This window comes from Thalassophryne amazonica, chromosome 10, assembly GCF_902500255.1.
Source record: "Thalassophryne amazonica chromosome 10, fThaAma1.1, whole genome shotgun sequence".
NCBI lineage: Eukaryota > Metazoa > Chordata > Actinopteri > Batrachoidiformes > Batrachoididae > Thalassophryne > Thalassophryne amazonica.
In genome coordinates this window covers 77,704,430-77,730,112 of record NC_047112.1, presented here as the reverse complement: position 1 = coordinate 77,730,112, position 25,683 = coordinate 77,704,430, and the positions used below count along the sequence as shown (strand labels likewise).

The 25,683-nt window shown below is 38.8% G+C and overlaps 1 protein-coding gene across 1 annotated transcript in view; it reads left to right on the top strand.

Moving 5' to 3' along the window:
* Window positions 1–25,683, top strand: part of LOC117519560 — a 103,007-nt gene that overhangs the window by 37,302 nt on the left and 40,022 nt on the right. Inside the window, exons 6-8 of the mRNA XM_034180852.1 lie at window positions 8,364–8,502; window positions 14,922–14,987; window positions 24,808–24,931. Of these exons, the coding sequence (XP_034036743.1) occupies window positions 8,364–8,502; window positions 14,922–14,987; window positions 24,808–24,931 (329 nt within the window). The remainder of the gene's footprint in view (window positions 1–8,363; window positions 8,503–14,921; window positions 14,988–24,807; window positions 24,932–25,683) is intronic.

Here is a 25,683-nt window from a genome sequence, read left to right as displayed (position 1 = left end):
GGCTGTTTTTTTGTTTTGTTTTGTTTTTTATACCACATAAGTGGAGTGATGTGGTCCCACAGGTACTGGCTGTTTTTTGTTTTGTTTTGTTTTGTTTTTTATACCACATAAGTGGTGTGATGTGGTCCCACAGGTACCGGCTGTTTTTTTATTTTTATTTAGTCCACATAAGCGACGCGATGTGGTCCCACAGGTACCGCCTGGTTTTTATTTTTTATTTATACCACATAAGCGGCGCGATATGGTTCCACAGGTACTGGCTGGTTTTATTTTTTATTTATTCCACATAAGCGGTGCAAAGTGGTCCCACAGGTACCGGCTGTTTTTTGTTTTGTTTTGTTTTTTATACCACATAACTGGCGTGATGTGGTCCCACAGGTACCGGCTGTTTTTTGTTTTGTTTTGTTTTTATACCACATAAGTGGAGTGATGTGGTCCCACAGGTACCAGCTGTTTTTTGTTTTGTTTTGTTTTTTATACCACATAAGTGGCGCAATGTGATCCTACAAGTACCGGCTGGTTTTTTTTTTTATTCCACATAAGAGGCGCAATGTGGTCCCACAGCTACCGGCTGTTTTTTGTTGTTGTTTTTTAATGCCACATAAGGGGTGCGATGTGGTCCCATGGGTACCGGCTGTTTTTTTTTTGTTTTTTTTTGCCACATAAGGGGTGCGATGTGGTCCCACAGGTACTGGCTGTTTTTTTTTTTTTAATTTATACCACATAAGCCGCACGATGTGGTCCCACAGGTACTGGCTGGTTTTATTTATTTTATTTATTTCACATAAGCAGAGCGATGTGGTCCCACAGATACTGGCTTTTTTTTTTTTCTTTCTTTTTTTTAATTTCACATAAGCAGCGCGATATGGTCCCACAGGTAACGGCTGGTTTTTATTTTATTTTTTTTATGCCACAGAAGCGGCACAATATGGTCCCACGGGTACTGGCTGGTTTTTATTTTTATTTTTTTATTTCACATAAGCGGTGCGAAGTGGTCCCACAGGTACCGGCTGGTTTTTATTTTTGTATTCATTCCACATAAGCGGTGTGATGTGGTCCCACGGGTACTGGCTGGTTTTTATTTTTTTTTTTTTATTCCACATAAGCGGTGCGAAGTGGTCCCACAGGTACCGGCTGTTTTTTGTTTTGTTTTGTTTTGTTTTTTATACCACATAACTGGTGTGATGTGGTCCCACAGGTACCGGCTGTTTTTTGTTTTGTTTTGTTTTGTTTTTTTATTCCACATAAGTGGAGTGATGTGGTCCCACAGGTACCGTTTTTTTTGTTCTGATTTGTTTTGTTTTTTATACCACATAAGTGGAGTGATGTTGTCCCACATCACCCGGCTGTTTTGTTTTTTTTTAATTCCACATAAGCGGCGCAATGTGGTCCCACAGGTACCGGCTGTTTTTTATTTTTTTATGCCACATAAGGGGTGCGATGTGGTCCCACAGGTACTGGCTGTTTTTTTTTTTTTTATGCCGCATAAGGGGTGCGATGTGGTCCCACAGGTACTGGCTGGTTTTTATTTTTTTATTTATTCCACATAAGTGGTGCGATGTGGTCCCACAGGTACCGGCTGTTTTTTTGTTTTGTTTTGTTTTGTTTTTTATACCACATAAGTGGAGTGATGTGGTCCCACAGGTACTGGCTGTTTTTTGTTTTTTTATTTAAACCACATAAGCGACACGATGTGGTCCCACAGGTACCGCCTGGTTTTATTTTTTTATTTATTCCACATAAGTGGTGCGAAGTAGTCCCACAGGTACCGGCTGTTTTTTGTTTTGTTTTGATTTGTTTTTTATACCACATAACTGGCGTGATGTGGTCCCACAGGTACCGGCTGTTTTTTGTTTTGTTTTGTTTTTATACCACATAAGTGGAGTGATGTGGTCTCACAGGTACCAGCTGTTTTTTGTTTTGTTTTGTTTTTTATACCACATAAGTGGCGTGATGTGGTCCCACAGGTACCGGCTGGTTTTTATTTTTTTATTTATACCACATAAGCAGCGTGATGTGGTCCCACAGGTACCGGCTGGTTTTTATTTTTTTATTTATTCCACATAAGTGGCGCAATGTGATCCTACAAGTACCAGCTGGTTTTTATTTATTTTTTTTTATTTATTCCACTTAAGTGGTGCGATGTGGTCCCACAGCACCCGGCTGTTTTTTTTTTATTTTTTATTCCACATAAGTGGCACAGTGTGGTCCCACAGGTACCGGCTGTTTTTTTTTTTTTTATTTATGCCACATAAGGGGTACGATGTGGTCCCACAGGTACCGGCTGTTTTTTTGTTTTATTTTGTTTTGTTTTTTATACCACATAAGTGGAGTGATGTGGTCCCACAGGTACTGGCTGTTTTTTGTTTTTTTATTTAAACCACATAAGCGACGCGATGTGGTCCCACAGGTACCGCCTGGTTTTTATTTTTTATTTATACCACATAAGCGGCGCGATATGGTTCCACAGGTACTGGCTGGTTTTATTTTTTATTTATTCCACATAAGCGGTGCGAAGTGGTCCCACAGGTACCGGCTGTTTTTTGTTTTGTTTTGTTTTTTATACCACATAACTGGCGTGATGTGGTCCCACAGGTACCGGCTGTTTTTTGTTTTGTTTTGTTTTTATACCACATAAGTGGAGTGATGTGGTCCCACAGGTACCAGCTGTTTTTTGTTTTGTTTTGTTTTTTATACCACATAAGTGGCGCAATGTGATCCTACAAGTACCGGCTGGTTTTTTTTTTATTCCACATAAGAGGCGCAATGTGGTCCCACAGCTACCGGCTGTTTTTTTTTGTTGTTTTTTAATGCCACATAAGGGGTGCGATGTGGTCCCATGGGTACCGGCTGTTTTTTTTTTGTTTTTTTTGCCACATAAGGGGTGCGATGTGGTCCCACAGGTACTGGCTGTTTTTTGTTTTTTTTAATTTATACCACATAAGCCTCGCGATGTGGTCCCACAGGTACTGGCTGGTTTTATTTTTTTTATTTATTTCACATAAGCAGAGCGATGTGGTCCCACAGATACTGGCTTTTTTTTTTTCTTTCTTTTTTTTAATTTCACATAAGCAGCGCGATATGGTCCCACAGGTAACGGCTGGTTTTTATTTTATTTTTTTTATGCCACAGAAGCGGCACAATATGGTCCCACGGGTACTGGCTGGTTTTTATTTTTATTTTTTTATTTCACATAAGCGGTGCGAAGTGGTCCCACAGGTACCGGCTGGTTTTTATTTTTGTATTCATTCCACATAAGCGGTGTGATGTGGTCCCACGGGTACTGGCTGGTTTTTATTTTTATTTTTTTATTCCACATAAGCGGTGCAAAGTGGTCCCACAGGTACCGGCTGTTTTTTGTTTTGTTTTGTTTTGTTTTTTATACCACATAACTGGTGTGATGTGGTCCCACAGGTACCGGCTGTTTTTTGTTTTGTTTTGTTTTTTTATTCCACATAAGTGGAGTGATGTGGTCCCACAGGTACCGTTTTTTTTGTTCTGATTTGTTTTGTTTTTTATACCACATAAGTGGAGTGATGTTGTCCCACATCACCCGGCTGTTTTTTTTTATTTTTATTCCACATAAGCGGCGCAATGTGGTCCCACAGGTACCAGCTGTTTTGTTTTTTTATTTTATGCCACCTAAGGGGTGTGATGTGGTCCCATGGGTACCGGCTGTTTTTTTTTTTTTGTTTTTTTTTAATTCCACATAAGCGGCGCAATGTGGTCCCACAGGTACCGGCTGTTTTTTATTTTTTTATGCCACATAAGGGGTGCGATGTGGTCCCACAGGTACTGGCTGTTTTTTTTTTTTTTTTATGCCACATAAGGGGTGCGATGTGGTCCCACAGGTACTGGCTGGTTTTTATTTTTTTATTTATTCCACATAAGTGGTGCGATGTGGTCCCACAGGTACCGGCTGTTTTTTTGTTTTGTTTTGTTTTGTTTTTTATACCACATAAGTGGAGTGATGTGGTCCCACAGGTACTGGCTGTTTTTTGTTTTTTTATTTCAACCACATAAGCGACACGATGTGGTCCCACAGGTACCGCCTGGTTTTATTTTTTTATTTATTCCACATAAGTGGTGCGAAGTAGTCCCACAGGTACCGGCTGTTTTTTGTTTTGTTTTGATTTGTTTTTTATACCACATAACTGGCGTGATGTGGTCCCACAGGTACCGGCTGTTTTTTGTTTTGTTTTGTTTTTATACCACATAAGTGGAGTGATGTGGTCTCACAGGTACCAGCTGTTTTTTGTTTTGTTTTGTTTTTTATACCACATAAGTGGCGTGATGTGGTCCCACAGGTACCGGCTGGTTTTTATTTTTTATTTATACCACATAAGCAGCGTGATGTGGTCCCACAGGTACCGGCTGGTTTTTATTTTTTTATTTATTCCACATAAGTGGCGCAATGTGATCCTACAAGTACCGGCTGGTTTTTATTTATTTTTTTTATTTATTCCACTTAAGTGGTGCGATGTGGTCCCACAGCACCCGGCTGTTTTTTTTTTTTTTTTTATTCCACATAAGTGGCACAGTGTGGTCCCACAGGTACCGGCTGTTTTTTTTTTTTATTTATGCCACATAAGGGGTACGATGTGGTCCCACAGGTACCGGCTGGTTTTTATTTTTGTATTTATTCCACATAAGCGGTGCGATGTGGTCCCACAGGTACCAGCTGTTTTTTGTTTTGTTTTATTTTGTTTTTTATACCACATAACTGGTGTGATGTGGTCCCACAGATACCGGCTGTTTTTTGTTTTGTTTTGTTTTGTTTTTTATTCCACATAAGTGGAGTGATGTGGTCCCACAGATACCGTTTTTTTTTTTGTTCTGATTTGTTTTGTTTTTTATACCACATAAGTGGAGTGATGTTGTCCCACATCACCCGGCTGTTTATTTTTTTGTTTTTTTTTATTCCACATAAGAGGCGCAATGTGGTCCCACAGGTACCAGCTGTTTTGTTTGTTTTTTTTATACCACATAAGCTGCGCGATGTGGTCCCACAGGTACCGGCTGGTTTTATTTTTTTATTTATTTCACATAAGCAGCGCGATGTGGTCCCACAGGTACCGGCTGGTTTTTATTTTTTTATTTATTCCACATAAGCCGCGCAATGTGGTCCCACAGATACTGGCTGTTTTTTTTCTTTCTTTTTTTTTATTTCACATAAGCAGCGCGATATGGTCCCACAGGTACCGGCTGGTTTTTATTTTATTTTTTTATGCCACAGAAGCGGCACAATATGGTCCCACAGGTACTGGCTGGTTTTTACTTTTTTTTATTTATTTCGCATAAGCGCTGTGATGTGGTCCCACGGGTACTGGCTGGTTTTTATTTTTTTTATTTATTCCACATAAGCGGTGCGATGTGGTCCCACAGGTACCGGCTGTTGTTTGTTTTGTTTTGTTTTGTTTTTTATACCACATAACTGGTGTGATGTGGTCCCACAGGTACCGGCTGTTTTTTGTTTTGTTTTGTTTTTTATACCACATAAGTGGAGTGATGTGGTCCCACAGGTACCATTTTTTTTTTTGTTCTGATTTGTTTTTTATACCACATAAGTGGTGCGATGTGGGTCCACAGCACCCGGCTGTTTTTTTTTTTTTTATTCCACATAAGCGGCGCAATGTGGTCCCACAGGTACCGGCTGTTTTGTTTTTTTTTTTATGCCACATAAGGGGTGCGATATGGTCCCACAGGTACCGGCTGTTTTTTGTTTTGTTTTGTTTTTTATACCACATAAGTGGAGTGATGTGGTCCCACAGGTACCGTTTTTTTTTTTTGTTCTGATTTGTTTTGTTTTTTATACCACATAAGTGGTGCGATGTGGTCCCACAGCACCCGGCTGTTTTTTTTTTTTTTTATTCCACATAAGCGGCGCAATGTGGTCCCACAGGTACCAGCTGTTTTGTTTTGTTTTTTTATTCCACATAAGGGGTGCGATGTGGTCCCATGAGTACCGGCTGTTTTTTTGTTTTTTTTATTCCACATAAGTGGCACAGTGTGGTCCCACAGGTACCGGCTGTTTTTTTTTTTTTTTATGCCACATAAGGGGTGCGATGTGGTCCCACAGGTACTGGCTGTTTTTTTTTTTTTTTTATTTATACCACATGTCCAAACACTGTCCAAACTTCACACTATGTGTATTTTTAAAGGTAAAGCTGACTTCAAACTGGTGCGGACCAGGGGAATCCAACTGTTTAATTAAAACAAAGCATCAAGATTCAAATACCTTTTAAAATACCTTTTCCAAAATTTTCCACAATTTTGGAAAAGGTATTTTTTAAGAGGTTATATTATTTTATAACTAAACATCACATACTTAGCGAACAGCAGTATGGTTTTAGAAAAAATCGCACGCCTTCACTGGCTGTAATTGATTTTGTTGAACAGATTACAAATGCAATTGAAAATAAGCAATATACTGTTGGGGTTTTTTTGATTTGCAGAAGGCATTTGATACTATAGACCATACTGTGGTATTAGACAAACTGCAGAGGAATGGTATCAGGAGATTGGTATATGATTGGATAGTTAGCTATTTATACAATAGATATCAGTGTGTACATATTGGTGGGACTAATTCTGAACTCATGAAAATTACTTGTGGGGTGCCCCAGGGTTCAGTTCTGGGGCCGTTGTTGTTTCTTCTGTATATTAATGACATATGTTTGGTTTTCAGGCCTGTCAGTTGTATTTTGTTTGCTGATGATATGACTGTGTTTTGTAGTGGGGATCACATGGGACAGACCTTGGACATGATGGAGAAAGAGCTACAGAAGTTTAAACAGTGGTTTGATTCAAACAAATTATCGCTCCACTTTGGTAAGACAAAGTGTATCCTATTTGGAAACAAGTCCAGGAGTTCCTGCAGAAATTTATTATTAAATGATATTGAAATTGAAACTGTAACTGATACAACATTTCTTGGTGTTGTTGTTGATGATAAACTGAGTTGGAAAACGCATATTAATTTTGTTAAATCCAAAATGTCTAAAGCCATTGCAATTCTGCATTAAGCACAAGATTTCATTTCCCAACACTCATTAACGATTTTATATCATTCATTGCTCGTTCCATATATGACCTACTGTATTGAGGTATGGGGAAATACATATAAAACTAATACTAATCCAATATTTTTGTTGCAAAAGAAAGCTGTAAGAATTATTTTAATAAATCATTTTGCGAGCAAACAAATCCTTTTTTTGCCTGTTTACATATTCTAAAATTCTGGGACTTGGTTGATTACATTACATTACAAATTATGTATAATGCTAAAAATGGAAATGGAAATGGAAACCTTTTGCAACAATGAAACAAAGTAACTTTATTTACCGGTTACCACTATTTTAAAAGAACTATTCTGTTCTGGAACATTAAAAAAATATATAATGTTTCTGGTTTCATTTTATTTCACGAACCGGTTCAAAGCGTTGGTTTTTATTCATCCATTTTGCACTATTTTCAAGTCCTTTTTCCCAATGTGGAGTCTGACACCCATTGAGGGTGTTGCAAAGGTTCACAGGGCGGTCATGAGGTCTTAAAGTCATGAGGTTTGGGGGTCTAGTGGTTAAGGTGTTGTGCTTGAGACCAGAAGATCATCGGTTCAAAATCCCCACCTGACTGGAAAATCACTAAGGGCCCTTGGGCAAGGTCCTTAATCCCCTATTGCTCCCGGTGTGTAGTAAGCGCCTTGTATGGCAGCATCCTGACATCGGGGTGAATGTGAGGCATAATTGTAAAGCACTTTGAGCGTCTGATGCAGATGGAAAGCGCTATGTAAATGCAGTCTATTTAAAGTTACATCTGTGTTAAAAAGTAAGTTTTTGCCCAAATCAACCACGCGTACATTGGAATTAATCATTGTTATTTTGTGGGTGGGGAGGTGGGTGCATGTGTGCATGCATGTGTTAGAAATAAAGGGGTCTCCAAGTAAAAAATAAAGGTTGGGAAGCATGTAAGGATTTCTTCAGTGGTGATACACAAATTAATTTATTCTTACTTTCTTGTAAATTTTCCATTTTTCAGTACTGTGTTTTATCTCTAAATATTTATCATGTTTAACTTTTTTTTTTTTTACAGGAAAACAGTCTATATCAACAGTTTCTTGAAGCTAATGGTTTCCTGGCATTTCTTCTTTTATGATTGGAATTTATTTTGTTTAGTATGACTTCATGTAATAATTCAGGATATCCAAAAAAAGTCTGCACATTGCCTTGTGTTTAATGTTCTAAATAAGAAGCTTCAAATAATATTATGACATAAGACAGAAGCTTTTAAGATCATTTTCATCAGCTTTGCATCTCTGTTTATTTTATTTATTCATGCATTTTTATTCTTTTTTTTTCTCACAGGTACAGGTTTACTACAGCAAGATGGTGTAACTCTGCAGGTGCAAGCTGAAGACCTGCAGCCCAACCTTCACATGCTCGGTCACCTCTTTCTCTCACGGCCCATGAGCTGTGCCTTCAACTGCATTCTCCTCTTCCAGTTGTAAGTAACCATAGTAAAAGTTAGCTTTCTATAACTGCAGCACCACTTCAACATTTTCAAACAGATATCGGCGATGCTGAGTGTGGGAGAGATTGTGTGGGTGGTGGATATTTTTCTCCTCATTTTGGTTCACTGGTGTGGCATATTGAGTTGAACTTGAGTCGTTTTTGCCATTTCTGACATTCTTTTTTTTTTTTTGTCTGTAATCAACAGTTTTGTCAGTTTTTTCTCAGTTGTCATTAACATTGCAAAAACTCCCCTTCTCAAAATAAGACAAATAATCCCAAATCTAGCGAAATCATCTTTTATTAAACAAAAAAATATCTGCCAATGGGATAAGAAAAATTTACTTGTTTAGAATTCTCAAAACTAGCAAAATGTCTAGGCACTGAATAATCAAAATGTGCCTTAAAATTAGACACAAGTCTTATTTTAACAATAACCTCTCTCTTAAAATAATGAAAACAATGTTGTTCCTTTGCGTGGATGATTTGAAATCCATTGCCTTTCCTTGTTGCTGATTAAATACAGCTTGATATTAGCTGGAAAAACTTAAGAAAAAGTGAGATGCATTTTCCCAAAATAAGACATTATTTCTTATGTAAAAAATGCTTGACAAGATTATTTTTCTATTTAGACAAAAATTAAGTCAAGTTTTCTTTACTTTCTTAGATATCAGTTTTTGTAGTGAAAACTATAAAATCCAACTGTCAACTTTGATGAGGGGCCTGCATTGCCAGGCGACACAGTAAATGCAGATAAAATTCCTGATGAAAATCCTCTGTTGTTTTTGAACTGATTCAGTCACAGTATAGCATAATCATCATCGGCACTGCAGCATTCCAATGATTTACAAGTGCTGAGAGGACTGAAGTTTAGTTTCCTCATATCGTATCTTGTAATTTTGTTATTGACATTCATAATGGTGACTTTTTTAATTGATTATATTAGAATTCTGATTTACAAAAGCAGAAATTATATTTGATCTATCATAATTTAGGTTGACTGTGGGTATAGATACATAAGCTCTCTATAGCCCCTATCACACAGAAGGTGTGTACGCCTGTGTACATGTAGCACATCCTACCCATCTCGCCACTATCTGCCAAAAACGTGTCTCTACTCACAACATACATGCCACATGGTTGTCGGCACTCGACTCCAATCGTTACATAATCTCCCATGCATGGAACTCACTCTCCATGCACGTGCAGCAAGCACACAGTCTGTACGGCTGAGTGGAGACCACCGGGTTGTTCATAAATTCGAAATGCTTGATCAAATGGAAAAAAACAGAGACAGGAAGCAGCAGATGATGCGCTACAGCTACCGCCTCTTCACATGCAGTGGTCGCATGTTGCATACATGCCAGCAGTCGTGTACTGGCGATGAGGGGAATTGTTCACCTGTGATTCAAGTGTTGATTGTGTCAGGAAGCACAGTATCAGCTATAATTTTATTTATTTCCCCAGAAAAGAAATGGACCAGAACATTTGTGCAAAACATATTTATAATAATTATGGGAAAAGTAAATCATTTTACATGCCTGGTGTGTCCATTATCTGTATTTCCTTATCCTGTAGATAAAAGAAATAATCCAAATGCAGATAAGTGCATCGCAACACAGTGCTTCACCCAGCTTTCTTTTTTTTCCAAGCTATTTTATATTCATTCAGGCCGTTAGACATCTAATAACTGTCCATCTGTTGCAATCTTTACATCATCTGCATAGTTCTGAGAAATAGCTACAAGTCTTTTTGCTGCAGCTTTAGAAGTTCATCCATTCATTTTCGTATGGCATCTGTTTTCCGGTAAGTTTCTGTTCAAATTTTAATGTTTTAGGTTAAGATGATTAATGCAGACCTTTAGCCACCACTCATATCCTCAGTCTTTGATACACAGTTATGTGTTTTCTATTGATTTCTTTCTGACAGACAAGTTTCCACAAAGTTTTATCAGTTCAAAGCATTGATTTCTTTCTTAACCAGCAGCATTTCCATTTGTTTCTACTGTGTCACAAACTGATAGTCTAAAAGTGTCCCTCAGTAATAGTAATAATGGATTGTTGCGATCATTGTTAGATTCACACACAATGTTTTAATTCTGGATTTTCTAAAAAAAAACAAACAAAAAAAAAAAATCCCAACTTGGCTTTAGATTGAATGCAGATGAACAGGAGTCACTGAAACCAAGTTGTGGTTTGCTGTATTTTGTATGGCCTATTGACTTCAGGTTTAGCAAATTTAGTACTGATTTGTGTTTTTGTGTGTAGTGTTTGCAGCATTGGCTGGATGATGTGAGGAGTTGCGTGTGTTTTCATGTGTGAGACCTCCTGGACACACACGAGGTGAACAGGGCTCTTAGCATCGATGGTGAAATGTGTTATCAGTGTGTGAGCGGCTCTGTAACACCTGGCTAAGTGATAGCTCCCTCTTTGTGTTCAAGAGGGCTTAGTGGTGGATCAATGGCCGAGGCTTGACTGCACACACACGCACACACAAACACGCACACACACACACACACACGCCACACGTGAATAATGCTTCTTATGTCTTCTATACTTGGTGACTGGATCTTTATGTACTGCCTGAGACAGAACAGCTACAACACACATAACATATGCATTACACAGAAATGTTACTGTATTTAATATATAGCAACCGGAATCCGTCTGAAATCCACCTGAAAGCCGTCCTGTGAGACCAACACCGAGGTGGTTTTGTCCCGCGTAATGAACGGCTCCGTGGCGTGTCCCTCCGCTTTTCTTTCCATGAAAAAAACTCCTGTAATGGTGGAATGTACCGAAAAAGTGCTGATGTCCACATCTTCTGCCTTTTTGTGAAAGTCAGACGAGGGTCCCGGATCAACAAATCACGTTGGAAATGATCTGGTTATTCCAGCGGGGTGTGAGCCTGTCGATGGGGGCTGGGAGCACACCGTGCTCTCAGGAGTTGTGGGCAGTCCTTAAAGCGGCAGTAACACTCCGTAATCTGTTTAATCCCCATAAAATCGTCCCTGAAAGCCATATTAATTTTTCGAACGGTGTCCACCTGGAGGTCTCTCACAGTTTCTGTAAAAAAATTGATGCAGCAAAGCTCCAAATCGTTCAGACATTTATTCGCAATAAAAATCCGCCGAGAGGGGTGGACCACACCTCACTCAAAGCCTGCTCACAGGCGAAGGACGCAACCGACAGGCATGAAAAAACTCAGGCATGCGCACGAGGGTTCAAGCTTGTCTGACGCAATCACACGTGATTCAAATCCATATGGTTTTTAAAAAAATAATAAGGTCGGATACTTTTCTAATAGACCTCGTGTATATATATATATATATATATATATATATATATATATAAAATTATAATACAGTCAGATGAGCATGCCTTTTCTTACTTGTAAAAAATTAATAAATAAATTTCCTTGTTGTTGATGTGTGTGTATTTAAAGTTAAACAGAAAAGTTTGAGCCTTGGATCACGGGAGCACTGAGGTGGATGTAGGTATAGTTCCAGATGTATTCATATCAATACTATACACACATTTCTTCTTATCTAGTAATAAAGTTATGTTGAGATTCAGTATTGAAAATGTCATATTTGTCAGATATGATTAGCCATATAGTTTTTTGGTTTTGGTGGGAACATTTTGGGCTTGATTTACTAAGTTCCCAGATATCGAGTGCTAAATTGTGTAGCCAATCTGGACATTTGTGCATTGGGGTGGAGATTGTTTTGCAGGTGATTTACTCAGTGTAAATGCACAACTGATAACTGTGGGTAATGTGACATAGACAGCAGTATGCGTTTTGAAGCATCACGGTAACTTTTGAATCCAACTTTGTCATCACTAGAACAAACTTGGTACACGCAGTAGTTACGGCCATCATTGGCACCAATTTCAAAATTGAGGTGAAATAAAAAATTTCATCCTGAGTCTCCAAATTATCACTGATGCGTGGTAACTTGTGAGTGTGTGTTGTCTTAACATCTGTTAAGACAACAAACAAACACTTTTGAACTGAGATAGTCCTAGTGAGTACAACTTGAACAAATTTGATTGTGTTCTATCAGGGTAATAATTTGAAGCAGAAGCAGCGTTTTTGGCAGTTTTGTCCAAGCTTCTGGCAGATTTAGTTTGTCAGTATTTCTGAAACTGAATTATTTTGTTGTTTATATGCAGACGAGAGGGTGGTGGATACCCGAACCGGGCCTAGCAGGACATGATGAGTTGAGCCGGGTTTGGGCAAATAGTTTGAAATAATAATTGGGTTCATGTACCATACATGTATGTAGATTGTTCCTGACCAGAATTGTTTTTTATGGTGTAATTAAGTCAGCTGCTTTATTTCAAATAAGGTTAAGGTAAAACGAAGTAATATTTCATTGAATCAATACAACTAAATGGAGCAGATAATTCCTAATGAAGCATTTAAAGGCTTCACGGCTTCAACACTTAGATGAAGCCGATCTGACACCGAATCTCTGCTGTAAGTGAAATAAGAGTCGGACTCGGCTGATACGCGCTACACATACAGTTTCTGCTTTAACAGACAAATGTGATGGAGAGCAAATCTCCCACACACGTGTGGACTTGTTATGTTACATGTACAAGGGACATCACTGTCGATACATGTAGGCGCGCGTCAATTAATTCTTCTTCTTTCTGTTTAATGGCGGTTGGCAGCTAATTCACTGGTGTATTACCACCACCTCTGGACTGGAGTGTGGAACAGGAAGTAAATTCTTATCTGATTCACATTCTGTTAAATGGCCCTGTCTCTTCCAGAAAAGAAAACAAGAAATGAAGACAAATTTCCCCTGAACATCTTTACAAAATAGTCTGTAGGTCTAATGTTAATTTATTTACATTAAGCTGATGGGCCGATGTTGTGTATGGGAGAGTGATCAGTTCTTCTTTAGTGCCAGACACAGTCCTGGATGGCACAGGCGTTCCACGACGATTGCAAAAACGCTTTAAGCCATCAACTTTAGTTTAAACTGATCTAAATCATCGTAATCCATACTGCTTTCTGCTATTTTGAGCTGAGCCTTGGGGTGACTGTGTTGTGATTTAGTATAAATAAATTTAAGATTATTTAAATTATTTTAATTCCAGTTGAAATGCTGATAAATGGAAAACCAGATATTTTCTCAGGTGATACTCATAAAAAGATTGAGAACCACTGGCCTAGATGATCTTCAGATGGCTTTTCTAATTTAAAATTTAATCAACTGTTCCCTGACCCCAGAAAAATGTCATGACAGTTTTGTCAATATGTGTCCATCACTGTTTAAATTATCTTGCACACAGGCACAGAGAAAGAGAGCTCACCTGTTATCTGATGAAGGTAATTATCATCAGACTCTCTTTAGGATATTCTCCAAGTACAACAAAATATACAATACACACACACACACATCTTCAACTGCTTAGTCCAATCAAGGGTCAGGGGGGGCTGGAGCCTATCCCAGCAGTCATAGAGTGCGAGGCGGGGTACACCCAGGACAGGATGCCAGTCTGTCGCAGGGCAAAATATAGAATACTTACTATCTGAAACAATAGGTGGTTAGCTCTTACTTTCTGATGTTTTCCTTTGTGATCTTTAGTGTGTGTGTGTGTGTGTGTGTGTGTGTGTGTGTGTGTGTGAGAGAGATAGAGATTCACCCTTTAATTATACAGTTTGAATCATCTGACTCCAACACAAATATAACAAGTTCTCTTCTTTCCCATTTCCAGCTTTGGTATAAGTATTTGTCATCAGAAATGTGGTTTTGATTGCTGCAAATAATAAATAATTCCCTTGCATTAAAATAACTATGTTTTCTGGTATTTCAGGATGTGAATGTTTTCTAGATAACACACTGGATTTACACTTTCAGCAGCCAAATGTTGGGAGATTACGGAGGCTTAAAGTTATTAATAAATCAACACATTTGGATCAACGGTCTTCTTATTTTTTATTTTTTTTTAATTGCATTTAAAATACGGAAAAACACTGCACTCTAATGATGAGGAATGCTTGGCTCATTTATGAAAGCATAACCGATTTCTGGCTTGATTTAACTTTGCGATGCTTCAAGCACCTATTAAACGTGCAAGGAAAACATTTGCTTGGAAGTAGCCCCAAAGGCAACTGTTGTTTTGGAGTAAAAATATAGAACTTGTGGAGGATGAAGGCGCGCCACTGGAGCTAAGAAATGATTTCAGATTAAATCTGTTTGCTGTTTGTAGCCTTAGGCTCTGTGATGAGGCAGTAGCCTGGTGTATGATACTGTGGAGGAGAGTAACTTTTGGTTTTATGTTGGAAATTAACGAGAACATCAAGTTGTGATTAGACTTTGCTCACCATCTCTCTTCTTTCTTTCTCTGTCATCTCCATGTGCTTTTGCTTCCCTTTTCTCATCCTCTCTCTTTCTAGCGTTTCTATCGGAATTAGCTACGTGTTAGCTGGCAGCGAGGCCTACTCTGCTCTTATTCATGTCAGGTACGTTTTGCACATGCAACAAAAGAAAAGAAATATTCCTGTGAGGAGTATTGTTAGAGATAAACTAGAAGTGTCTTGATTATGTTGTGTACCTGAAGATGTAATTCTATAGCACTTGCAAAACAGACACTCATTTAGCTAATCGCTAAAACTGTCATGTCGTCGTAGTTCTTGTGGGATTTTACACATCTCGTGAAAAAAGGGCTTTTTTTTTTTTTGTACTAATAAAACTATAGTTTTTGTCATTTTGCCTCTGTAAACCCCTAGAATGGAGGTGAAATGAAACAAGATGTGCTTATAGACTTTAAACTTTAATTCAAGAAGTTTTCCAAAAACATCACTTTGACCATTTTGGAATTGTAGCCATTTTTATATGTGGTCCGTCCATTTTCAGAGCCTAGAAACTAAAAAATATGAGTTATGTTTCATATAAAATGTTTTCACCCAGTTTTGTTTTGACCAGTCAGAGGATGGTTACATGAACATTTCCAAATATATGACAACACTTAGATGACAGTTCAGGAATAGCATGAACAATAAAATCAGAAAGAAAACAAACAATAAAAATTGCATATTAAATAAATGTATGTGAGGATAGTGGGCAATAAGGGGATAAACAAGACAAAGTATCTGAGATAAATACTTTGCCCTGTGGGCCTGATTGCTTTGGACAATATTTATTGTTTACTGTGGTAGCAATTGCCCTTCTTACTGTGGTACAAGAACCTTCAGCATTCTTCAAAGTAAATTATTCTCACAGCATCTGGGAGAGACGGGTTCCTTGGCTTGGTGGTTCTGGTCCTGATGCTGCACAATATCCTCTTTGAACGGAGGGGTGCAAGCAGACCATGTGCTGAGTGGTTTGGGAATTGTTATAAGATCTCAAATGTGAGGATTTGATCCTTCACTGTCACAACTTGAATGTTGGACTGTTGGGCAGACAGTAAAAGCAATTATTAAAATCTGCATGGACCTTTATTGATTATACAGATAATAATAATTAAAAAAAACACAGTCATTAATTTCAACATGTGAACCAAGATAATTTTTCCCATGGTGTCTGACCCTCAGTGTCACAAACTGTCTCCCAAGCAGACTTTTGAACTGGGTTATAATTGGACAGGTGAAACAGTGCACCATGTGTAATTATTATGTAAATTAGTTATTTTCTTTTCCCATTTATTTTTAGTTTTATCAGCTTTGGTGAGTTGGAGATCAGTGTTCACACAGTTGCAAACACAGTTGTCTTTGCCATTTGATTCAGTGTCATTTCTCATTTGCATCACTTGCTGTGGATGAAAACTTCATTTAATCTTCAGTGTTTTTCTTTTACTGCAAGTGAAGTGTTGATGATGATGTGAGGTATGCTTGAAAAAAGGCAGTTTTATTGAAGTGGAAATGTGAGATGTTATCATGATGTCTACTGTAAAACAGTGAGATGACAATGAAATCAGGAGTTGCTTCACTTTGTTTAACAGGTATACATCTACTAGCACTTATCGGGAATTGGGTCGTAGGAGCAACAGCTCCAGCACTTCAAATGTGAGAGACAAAATGAGAAAAAAAAAAAATTCAGAGAATCACATTGTAGGATTTTTAAAGAATTTATTTGTAAATTATGGTGGAAAAAAAGTATTTGCTCAATAACAAAAATTCAACTCAGTACTTTGTAACATAATCTTTGTTGGCAATGACAGAGGTCAAACGTTTCCTGTAAGTCTTCACCAGGTTTGCACACACTGTAGCTGGTATTTTGGCCCATTCCTCTATGCAGATCTCCTCTAGAGCAGTGATGTTTTGGGGCTGACGCTGGGCAACATGGACTTTCAACTCCCTCAACAAATTTTCTTTGGGGTTGCGGTCTGGAGACTGGCTTGGCCACTCCAGGACCTTGAAATGCTTTTTACGGAGCCACTCCTTTGTTGCCTGAGCGGTGTGGTTGGGATCATTGTCATGGTGGAAGACCCAGCCACGTTGCATCTTCAATGCTCTCACTGATGGAAAGAGGTTTTGGCTTAAAATCTCATGATACATGGCCATGTTCATTCTTCCCTTAACACAGATCAGTCGTCCTGTCCCCTTTGCAGAAAAACAGTCCCAAAGCATGATGTTTCCACCCCCATGATTCACAGTAGGTATGGTATTCTTGGAATGCAGCTCAGCATTCTTCTTCCTCCAAACACGACGAGTTGAGTTTTTACCAAAATGTTCTATTTTGGTTTCATCTGACCACATGATATTCTCCCAATCCTCTTCTGGATCATCATATGCTCTCTGGCAAACATCAGATGGGCCTGGACACATACTGGTTTAACCAGGGGGACATGCCTGGCACTGCAGGATTTGAGTCCCTCTCTGCGTAGTGTGTAGCCTTTGTTACTTTGGTCCCAGCTCTCTGCAGGTCATTCATCAGGTCCCTCCGTGTAGTTCTGGGATTTTTGTTCACCGTTCTTATGATCATTTTGACCCCACAGGATGACATCTTGCGTGGAGCCCCAGATCGAGGGAGATTATCAATGGTCTTGTATGTCTTCCATTTTCTTATAATTGCTCCCACAGTTGATTTATTCACACCAACCTGCTGCCTGCTTGACAGCCTGGTGCATACCTACAATTTTCTTCCTGGTGTCCTTCGACAGGTCTTTGATCTTGGCCATGGTTGAGTTTGGAGTCTGACTGTTTGAGGCTGTGCATAGGTGTCTTTTATACAAATAACAAGTTCAAACAGGTGCCATTAATACAGGTAACAGGTGGAGGACAGAAGAGCTTCTTAAAGAAGAAATTACAGGTCTGTGAGAGCCAGAAATCTTGCTTGTTTGTGGCTGACCAAATACTTATTTTCCACCATAATTTACAAATAAATTCTTTAAAAATCCTACAATGTGATTTTCTGGATTTTTTTTTTCTCATTTTGTCTCTCATAATTGAAGTGTACCTGTGTTGAAAATTACAGACCTCTCTCATCTTTCTAAGTAGGAGAACTTGCACAATCAGGGACTGACTAAATACTTTTTGGCCCCACTGTATACCGAGGGATTCCCAGGCCAGTGTGGAGATATAATCTGTCCACCTAAATCCTGGGTCTTTCCCGGGGTCTGCTCCCAGCTGCCGCAATTCTCCGGCTAATCTCACGGTCCTCATTTGTGACCTCAAGGTTCTTGAACTCCTTCACTTGGGGCAAGATCTCATTCTGGAACACTCAAAAAAAAAAAATGCTGCATTGGATGAACTCAATTCAATTGTGAGCAGGATTTCCATCTAATAAATATAGGTAGCCCCGACTCAAATAAAGCGTATCCATGCAAGATAATTTAATTTAATTGGGACTACCTATATTTATTAGATGAAAATCTTGCCCATAATTGAATTGAGCTCATCCAATGAGTCAGTTGTTTGAGTGATACACTCAAACAACTGACTCATTGCAATTCACCTAATAAATATATGTAGTCCCAATTAAATTAAATTCATTATTATCAGGTTGTCCTAAAAGTTCCCTAAAAAGCCTTCAGTTAATTCAAAATGCTGCAGCTAGAGTACTGACGGGGACTAGAAGGAGAGAGCATATCTCACGCATATTGGCCTCTCTTCATTGGCTTCCTGTTAATTCTAGAATAGAATTTAAAATTCTTCTTCTTACTTATAAGGTTTTGAATAATCAGGTCCCATCTTAACTTAGGGACCTCGTAGTACCATATCACCCCAATAGAGCGCTTCGCTCTCAGACTGCAGGCTTACTTGTAGTTCCTAGGGTTTGTAAGAGTAGAATGGGAGGCAGAGCCTTCAGCTTTCAGGCTCCTCTCCTGTGGAACCAGCTCCCAATTCAGATCAGGGAGACAGACACTCTCTCTACTTTTAAGATTAGGCTTAAAACTTTCCTTTTTGCTAAAGCTTATAGTTAGGGCTGGATCAGGTGACCCTGAACCATCCCTTAGTTATGCTGCTATAGACGTAGACTGCTGGGGGGTTCCCATGATGCACTGTTTCTTTCTCTTTTTGCTCTGTATGCACCACTCTGCATTTAATCATTAGTGACCGATCTCTGCTCCCCTCCACAGCATGTCTTTTTTCTGGTTCTCTCCCTCAACCCAACCAGTCCCAGCAGAAGACTGCCCCTCCCTGAGCCTGGTTCTGCTGGAGGTTTCTTCCTGTTAAAAGGGAGTTTTTCCTTCCCACTGTAGCCAAGTGCTTGCTCACAGGGGGTCGTTTTGCCTGTTGGGGTTTTACATAATTATTGTATGGCCTTGCCTTACAATATAAAGCGCCTTAGGGCAACTGTTTGTTGTGATTTGGCGCTATATAAAAAAAAAATTGATTGATTGATTAAATTAAATTAGATTATCTTGTATGGATGTGTTTTATTTGAGTTGGGGCTACATATATTTATTAGATGGAAATCCTGCATATAATTGAATTGAGTTCATCCAAAGAGCTATTTTTTATTTATTTATTTATTTTTTGGAGTGAATGTGGCACTTTTCATGGTGGTATCATAAACCATATATTCATTTACTTTTTGTGATCCCATCACGAAATGGAGTGAGATTGGGTTGAATGGAGTAGTGACTAAGGGCGGCTCCGATCAATTGCATATAATCCAATGCTTGAAAGTAGTATGGTGGAGTAGCTTGCTCACAGATCTCTAGTTCAAAATAATCTTCAGCTTTCAGACTACCTTGAACAAAAAAAAAAAAAAAAACTACAGGAAACCAGCAAGATCAGCCAGTAACTTCCAGTTGTAACTGAATCCATCACTTCTGCCTACACCATATCACTGGCTGTCGTCTTCCAGATGTGGGTGTGTTATGAATATACAGTAGTGTTCAGAATAATAGTAGTGTTATGTGACTAAAAACATTAATCCAGGTTTTGACTATATTTCCTATTGTTACATGGGAAACAAGGTACCAGTAGATTCAGTAGATTCTCACAAATCCAACAAGACCAAGCATTCATGATATGCACACTCTTAAGGCTATGAAACTGAGCTATTAGTAAAAAAAAGTAGAAAAGGGGGTGTTCACAGTAATAGTAGTGTGGCGTTCAGTCAGTGAGTTTGTCAATTTTGTGGAACAAACAGGTGTGAATCAGGTGTCCCCTATTCAAGGATGAAGCCAGCACCTCTTGAACATGCTTTTCTCTTTGAAAGCCTGAGGACAATGGGACGTTCAAGACATTGTTCAGAAGAACAGCGCAGTTTGATTAAAAAGTTGATTGGAGAGAGGAAAACGTATACACAGGTGCAAACAATTATAGGCTGTTCATCTACAATGATCTCCAATGCTTTAAAATGGACAAAAAAAACAGAGACACGTGGAAGAAAATGGAAAACAACCATCAAAATGAATAGAAGAATAACCAGAATGGCAAAGGCTCACCCATTGATCAGCTCCAGGATGATCAAAGACAGTCTGGAGTTACCTGTAAGTGCTGTGACAGTTAGAAGACGCCTGTGTGAAGCTAATTTATTTGCAAGAATCCCCCGCAAAGTCCCTCTGTTAAATAAAAGATGTGCAGAAGAGGTTACAATTTGCCAAAGAACACATCAACTGGCCTAAAGAGAAATGGAGGAATATTTTCTGGACTGATGAGAGTAAAATTGTTCTTTTTGGGTCCAAGGGCCGCAGACAGTTTGTGAGACGACCCCCAAACTCTGAATTCAAGCCACAGTTCACAGTGAAGACAGTGAAGCATGGTGGTGCAAGCATCATGATATGGCCATGTTTCTCCTACTATGGTGTTGGGCCTATATATCGCATACCACGTATCATGGATCAGTTTGGATATGTCAAAATACTTGAAGAGGTCATGTTGCCTTATGCTGAAGAGGACATGCCCTTGAAATGGGTGTTTCAACAAGACAATGACCCCAAGCACACTAGTAAACGAGCAAAATCTTGGTTCCAAACCAACAAAATGAATGCCTCGCAGATGTTAAGAAATCATGAAAAACTGTGGTTATACAACTAAATACTAGTTTAGTGATTCACAGGATTGCTAAAAAAGCAGTTTGAACATTTTGAGTTTGTAGCGTCAACAGCAGATGCTACTATTATTGTGAACACCCTTTTCTACTTTTTTTTTTACTAATAGCCCAATTTCATAGCCTTAAGAGTGTGCATATCATGAATGCTTGGTCTTGTTGGATTTGTGAGAATCTACTGAATCTACTGGTACCTTGTTTCCCAAGTAACAATAGGAAATACACTCAAAATTTGGATTAATGTTTTTAGTCACATAACACTGCTATTATTCTGAACACTACTGTAAATGTTCAGCTTTGAATGCTGCATTTCCACTTGTGACAGATAAGTGGCCCCTTGGTGGAACTTGACAAGGCTTAAAATTGTGACATAAATAAACGTAAGTATGTGCTAGTTCAAAGATGAGATAAACCAGTATTTATTCATACTCCCAATAATAAACAAAATGACTGCCAAGGGCTTCTCTGTCTTTTGCACTCTGTCTTGTCAGCATCTTGTTTCTTTCAGATTATGCTTCTGTACTGGTTCAGCTTGGCTCAGCCGTGCACGCGTCTCTTGTGGCATGTCAGGATTTCTTTACACCTGTCATTGTCAGAGAAGGCACGCTGAGCCACTCTTCTACTCTTCAACACTACACTAAAATCAGTTCCTCTACAGCTCTAGTGCAGCTTTTTGTGGGCTACAACACCGCATTCTGTCTGGTGCCATGCAAGGCACTCAATTTCACACCGGGATTCAACAGTGGATCCTCTGGTCACAAACCCAACACTTTACACCCTGGACTATCACCTTCCCAAGGTGCGATATAAGGTTTGTTCATCAGTGCTGGGGAGAGTTTGTCAGAAATGCTCTGTGCTGTGGAGAGAAGGTTCATAAACATTGTTGAGGGAGATTCAGCTGCTTTTAACCCTCGAGGCCAAACTCGTTTTTCTACACCATAAACACTAGAAAGAGAAAAAGTGGTAGATGTTCAAGTGTTGCTCCTACCATGTCTGTGCACCTTATAATCCACTTGCTGTGGTCCTTGCCATTTGGAAACTAATTTAGAACTGGATGCAAGCACTTCTTTTTCAGTCAAGCCCCTTCATTGTACAGGAAGCTGTTTGGAGCCTCATCTCTTGAAAAGATTAAACCACTGAAGAGCACCAAAGGTCTTGTCTGTGGAGGGTGACACCCTTTCTCTCAGCATTCCTAGATTCAAAGGCACTTGGAAATGATCCTGTTGCAGTTGCTGTGCTCTTGAGTTTCACTCAGTGGGTGGATACCAGATCTCAATGGGTGGATACCACAGACTGGACAAACCCTCCGTGACATTACCCATAGGTTTTTTTGTTTGTTTGTTTGTTTTTGTTTTGTTTTTGTTTTTTTGAAAAGCAGTTTCGAAGCTCAAATGGGATAGCTGTGGTGACATCCACAGCTATCCAAAAAGTGCAACATGTGTTCATTTATGAAACCATGACTTACAGGTGGTTGTCCATGAATACGTGTTGCCAGCATGTTGAACAGGAACTTTGAGTTATGCTTGTTTTGGTTGCAGTGCTCATGCCACCAAAGTCCTGGCCAACCCATAAGTCATAGGTGTCATACTGATTCCAGAAAGGGCCAAGAGGGTGCAGGTTTTCTTTATAATTACCAACTCCACCAGGTGATTTCATTGATGAACTCATCCCAGCTGCTCAAGTGATGTTAATCAGTGAAATCAGGAACTTTGCAAGGATAATTCTTCACAGAACTCAATTCCAGTTACTTGCTACTTGGAAATCAGAGCTGTCTTGCTTCATGCCCAGGAAGTGCACATGCGCTGCCCTATAGCTTGGTGTCAAATTAACCAGTACTTAAGGAGACACTGAAGGTGTACCACTTGTATTTTTAGGAAACAGCATTTTGTTTCTGTGGTGTGCTTCTCTGGGCATGATCCAGTGCACAGATGTCTCGGTGCTGAGCACTCTAACAACTGGAAAAGACCAAGAGGATGTTTACATTTTGGCTGGCTGATTTTGAGATGTGGCGATTGACCAGTTGTGTGCCTGAGCCATGTTGATCAGTGAATTGCTGATTGATTCTTAACTGCTGTTGTGGTTGAGGAGTCATGTATTGGGCTGTGAACGTAAAAAGTAGTCACTTTTTTTTAATTGGTCCTTAAAAAACTTTTTTTAAAAATGCTGACTTCAGTAGAACCAAACTGTCTCAAATTGGATTTTTTTTCTTCAGAATTAACAGTTGCCAAGTCTTTAATTGGCATACTATGAAGAAAAACCTTTGCAACTGCAAATTAGAAAAGGTTCATACTTTATGGAAAATGATAATTAAAAACACACACACATTACACTGATTCTTATATTTACTTTGACTTCTATAACCTAAGATACACACAACTTCATTTGTAGAAATACACCCATTCCTGCATGTTAATGCCTGCAACACATTCCAAAATAAGTTGAGATGCTAAAACATTTACTACTTTGTAATACTGCTGATCCTTCTAGCAACACTTAAATACTTTTTAGAATTGAGAACAGCAAACAATGAAACATTTCAGGTGTGGGTTTTTTTTGGTTCCATTTTTCTCCTGTAAACATGTCTTAAGGTTTGCAACAATACAGGGTGGCTTAATGTTACTCTATGGATCCTTTAACCTTGGGTTACTTTGGAATGTGAGATACCCCGAGAATTGATGTTCGGCATCTCTGGTTTGGATAGGAATTCTATGATTCTGTTGAGTGCCTAGCCATGTCCATGATTCGTTTGATTTTGTTTTTCTGCTGCACTTTCTTTTAAACCATGAAAGCAATTTTTCCTAAACAGTTTACTTTAACCTAATAGTGCCTGTTACATAAGTCATTGGGGTGGCAGGGCAGTAAAGTTTTCTTGAGTTATACTGAGTTGACGTGGGAAATATTTATAGAATATAATGTGTAAATAACTTATTGGATTTGTACGTAAGTTGTTCAGACTGACTAACTGTTGTGGTACGATTCCAAGAGGACACTTGAGTCACTGAAGCAAGAATTTATGTACAGTGCTGATAACTTAGAAAAAAAACTCCTCTCAAGCCCAGACATCTTCAATAGCCTATAATTAGCTTTATCATTTAACAGGCTAATTTATTTTGTCATGCCCCAGTAAGTACGTAACCCAAATAATATTCACACGTTGTAAGCAGGTTGGGCTGCTTCATTGGTGTGTCTATGCAGTTCATTACTGGCTTTCTCATCATCAGGGGAGATGCTGCAAAGCATTGTGGGGTCAAAGTGGGAGGGTTAGTAGAGTGAAGAGAAAAAAAAAACCTTTGGCATCCTCATTTGGATAAGCCACCTTATTCTCTATCCTCGCTACAGCAATCAGTAGGTTTCTGCAAGTGTTGGTAAAGAAACTGTCTTCGATGTCCCGTTGCTGGAATAAAGTCGGTGTCGTGAACATAATATCAACAAAACTTTTCTTGAATTGCAGTATTATTACGATTCCCATCATATACAGTGAACCCCAATTTCTCCCTGTTTTGCTTTAATGCAGTTTTGCCATTAACCTAAAACATAATGCAAGTTCGGTAATAATTTCAAACAGAGATGTTTTACACAATACAGTTGATGTAATAATCATCTTTTTAAACAGCGACAGGAGCAAGTGTTGACTTTTGTGACATTAGGGCAATTCTGCGGTAACGGAATTACAATCTGAGCTAATCTGTCATGGTTAGATGCCATATGTCCAGGTTTTGCTGCTGTTGTAATTCCGTTACCATAGAATTGCCCATTAGTTATTCATATATGTTCTTCATGTGAAATTTGCACATAAATTAAATCACTGAAATGTTTTTCTGTTTGTTTTCTCAACAGCTATATCAGTGTTATTCCAGCCTTTACTTGGATTCTGAGTCTTATTATCTTACTTGCCCAAATGATCATCCAGCCAATCATTGCATTTCTCACACTGCTGAAAGGAATCCTGCTCATTGTCACGGTAACCATAATTTAATTTTACTTAACATGATGTATTATTCTGTTTTTCTTGGGCGGTTTTTCCACTCTTCCCACTGTTGAATGAATGAGAACAACATAATGGTTTCTTCTGATTGCAAAAAAAGGCTTTGTTTTTTTTTTGTTTTTTTTTTGCTTGCAATAACTTGGTGATGGGTTCACGTGCTCTCTTCCTTTGAACATCTTGCATGTCTTTCGATGGTGGAGAGAAATTTACCAGCGGCAGGTGATGAAAGTAAAATTTGGTGTTTTCTTGCTATAGGGTCAACCAGACAGGTTGTGCTTTTAGCAGAAGTTACACCCCATGAAGTAATATCAAATTCAGTAAATCTAGGTGGTTTTTCAGTGATGGCACCCACATCAGTAACAGAGTGCAGTGGTGGGACTAAGGCATGCTGGGATATGACCTAATGGGATTTAACCTAATGTCACCTATTTTCTTTTTGAAGTAATGTAAAAAATCTTGGGCTATAATAGGCAAGCGACTTACCGCGGTGGTTGTCCATGAATGAGTGTTGCCAACATGTTGAACAGGAGCTTTGAGTTATGATTGTTTTGGTTAATCAAATCAGAGTAGTAGACCAGTTTTGTAGCCAATAGTGCATGCTTATAGTCTAGAATAGCGTAGGTGGAATGATTCTAATTTTGAACCACATTATTTTCGCTCTCGACATCTAGACTTATGCTTGAGGCCACATAAGTAATCACTGAATGATCAATTGTAGTTGAGGAATT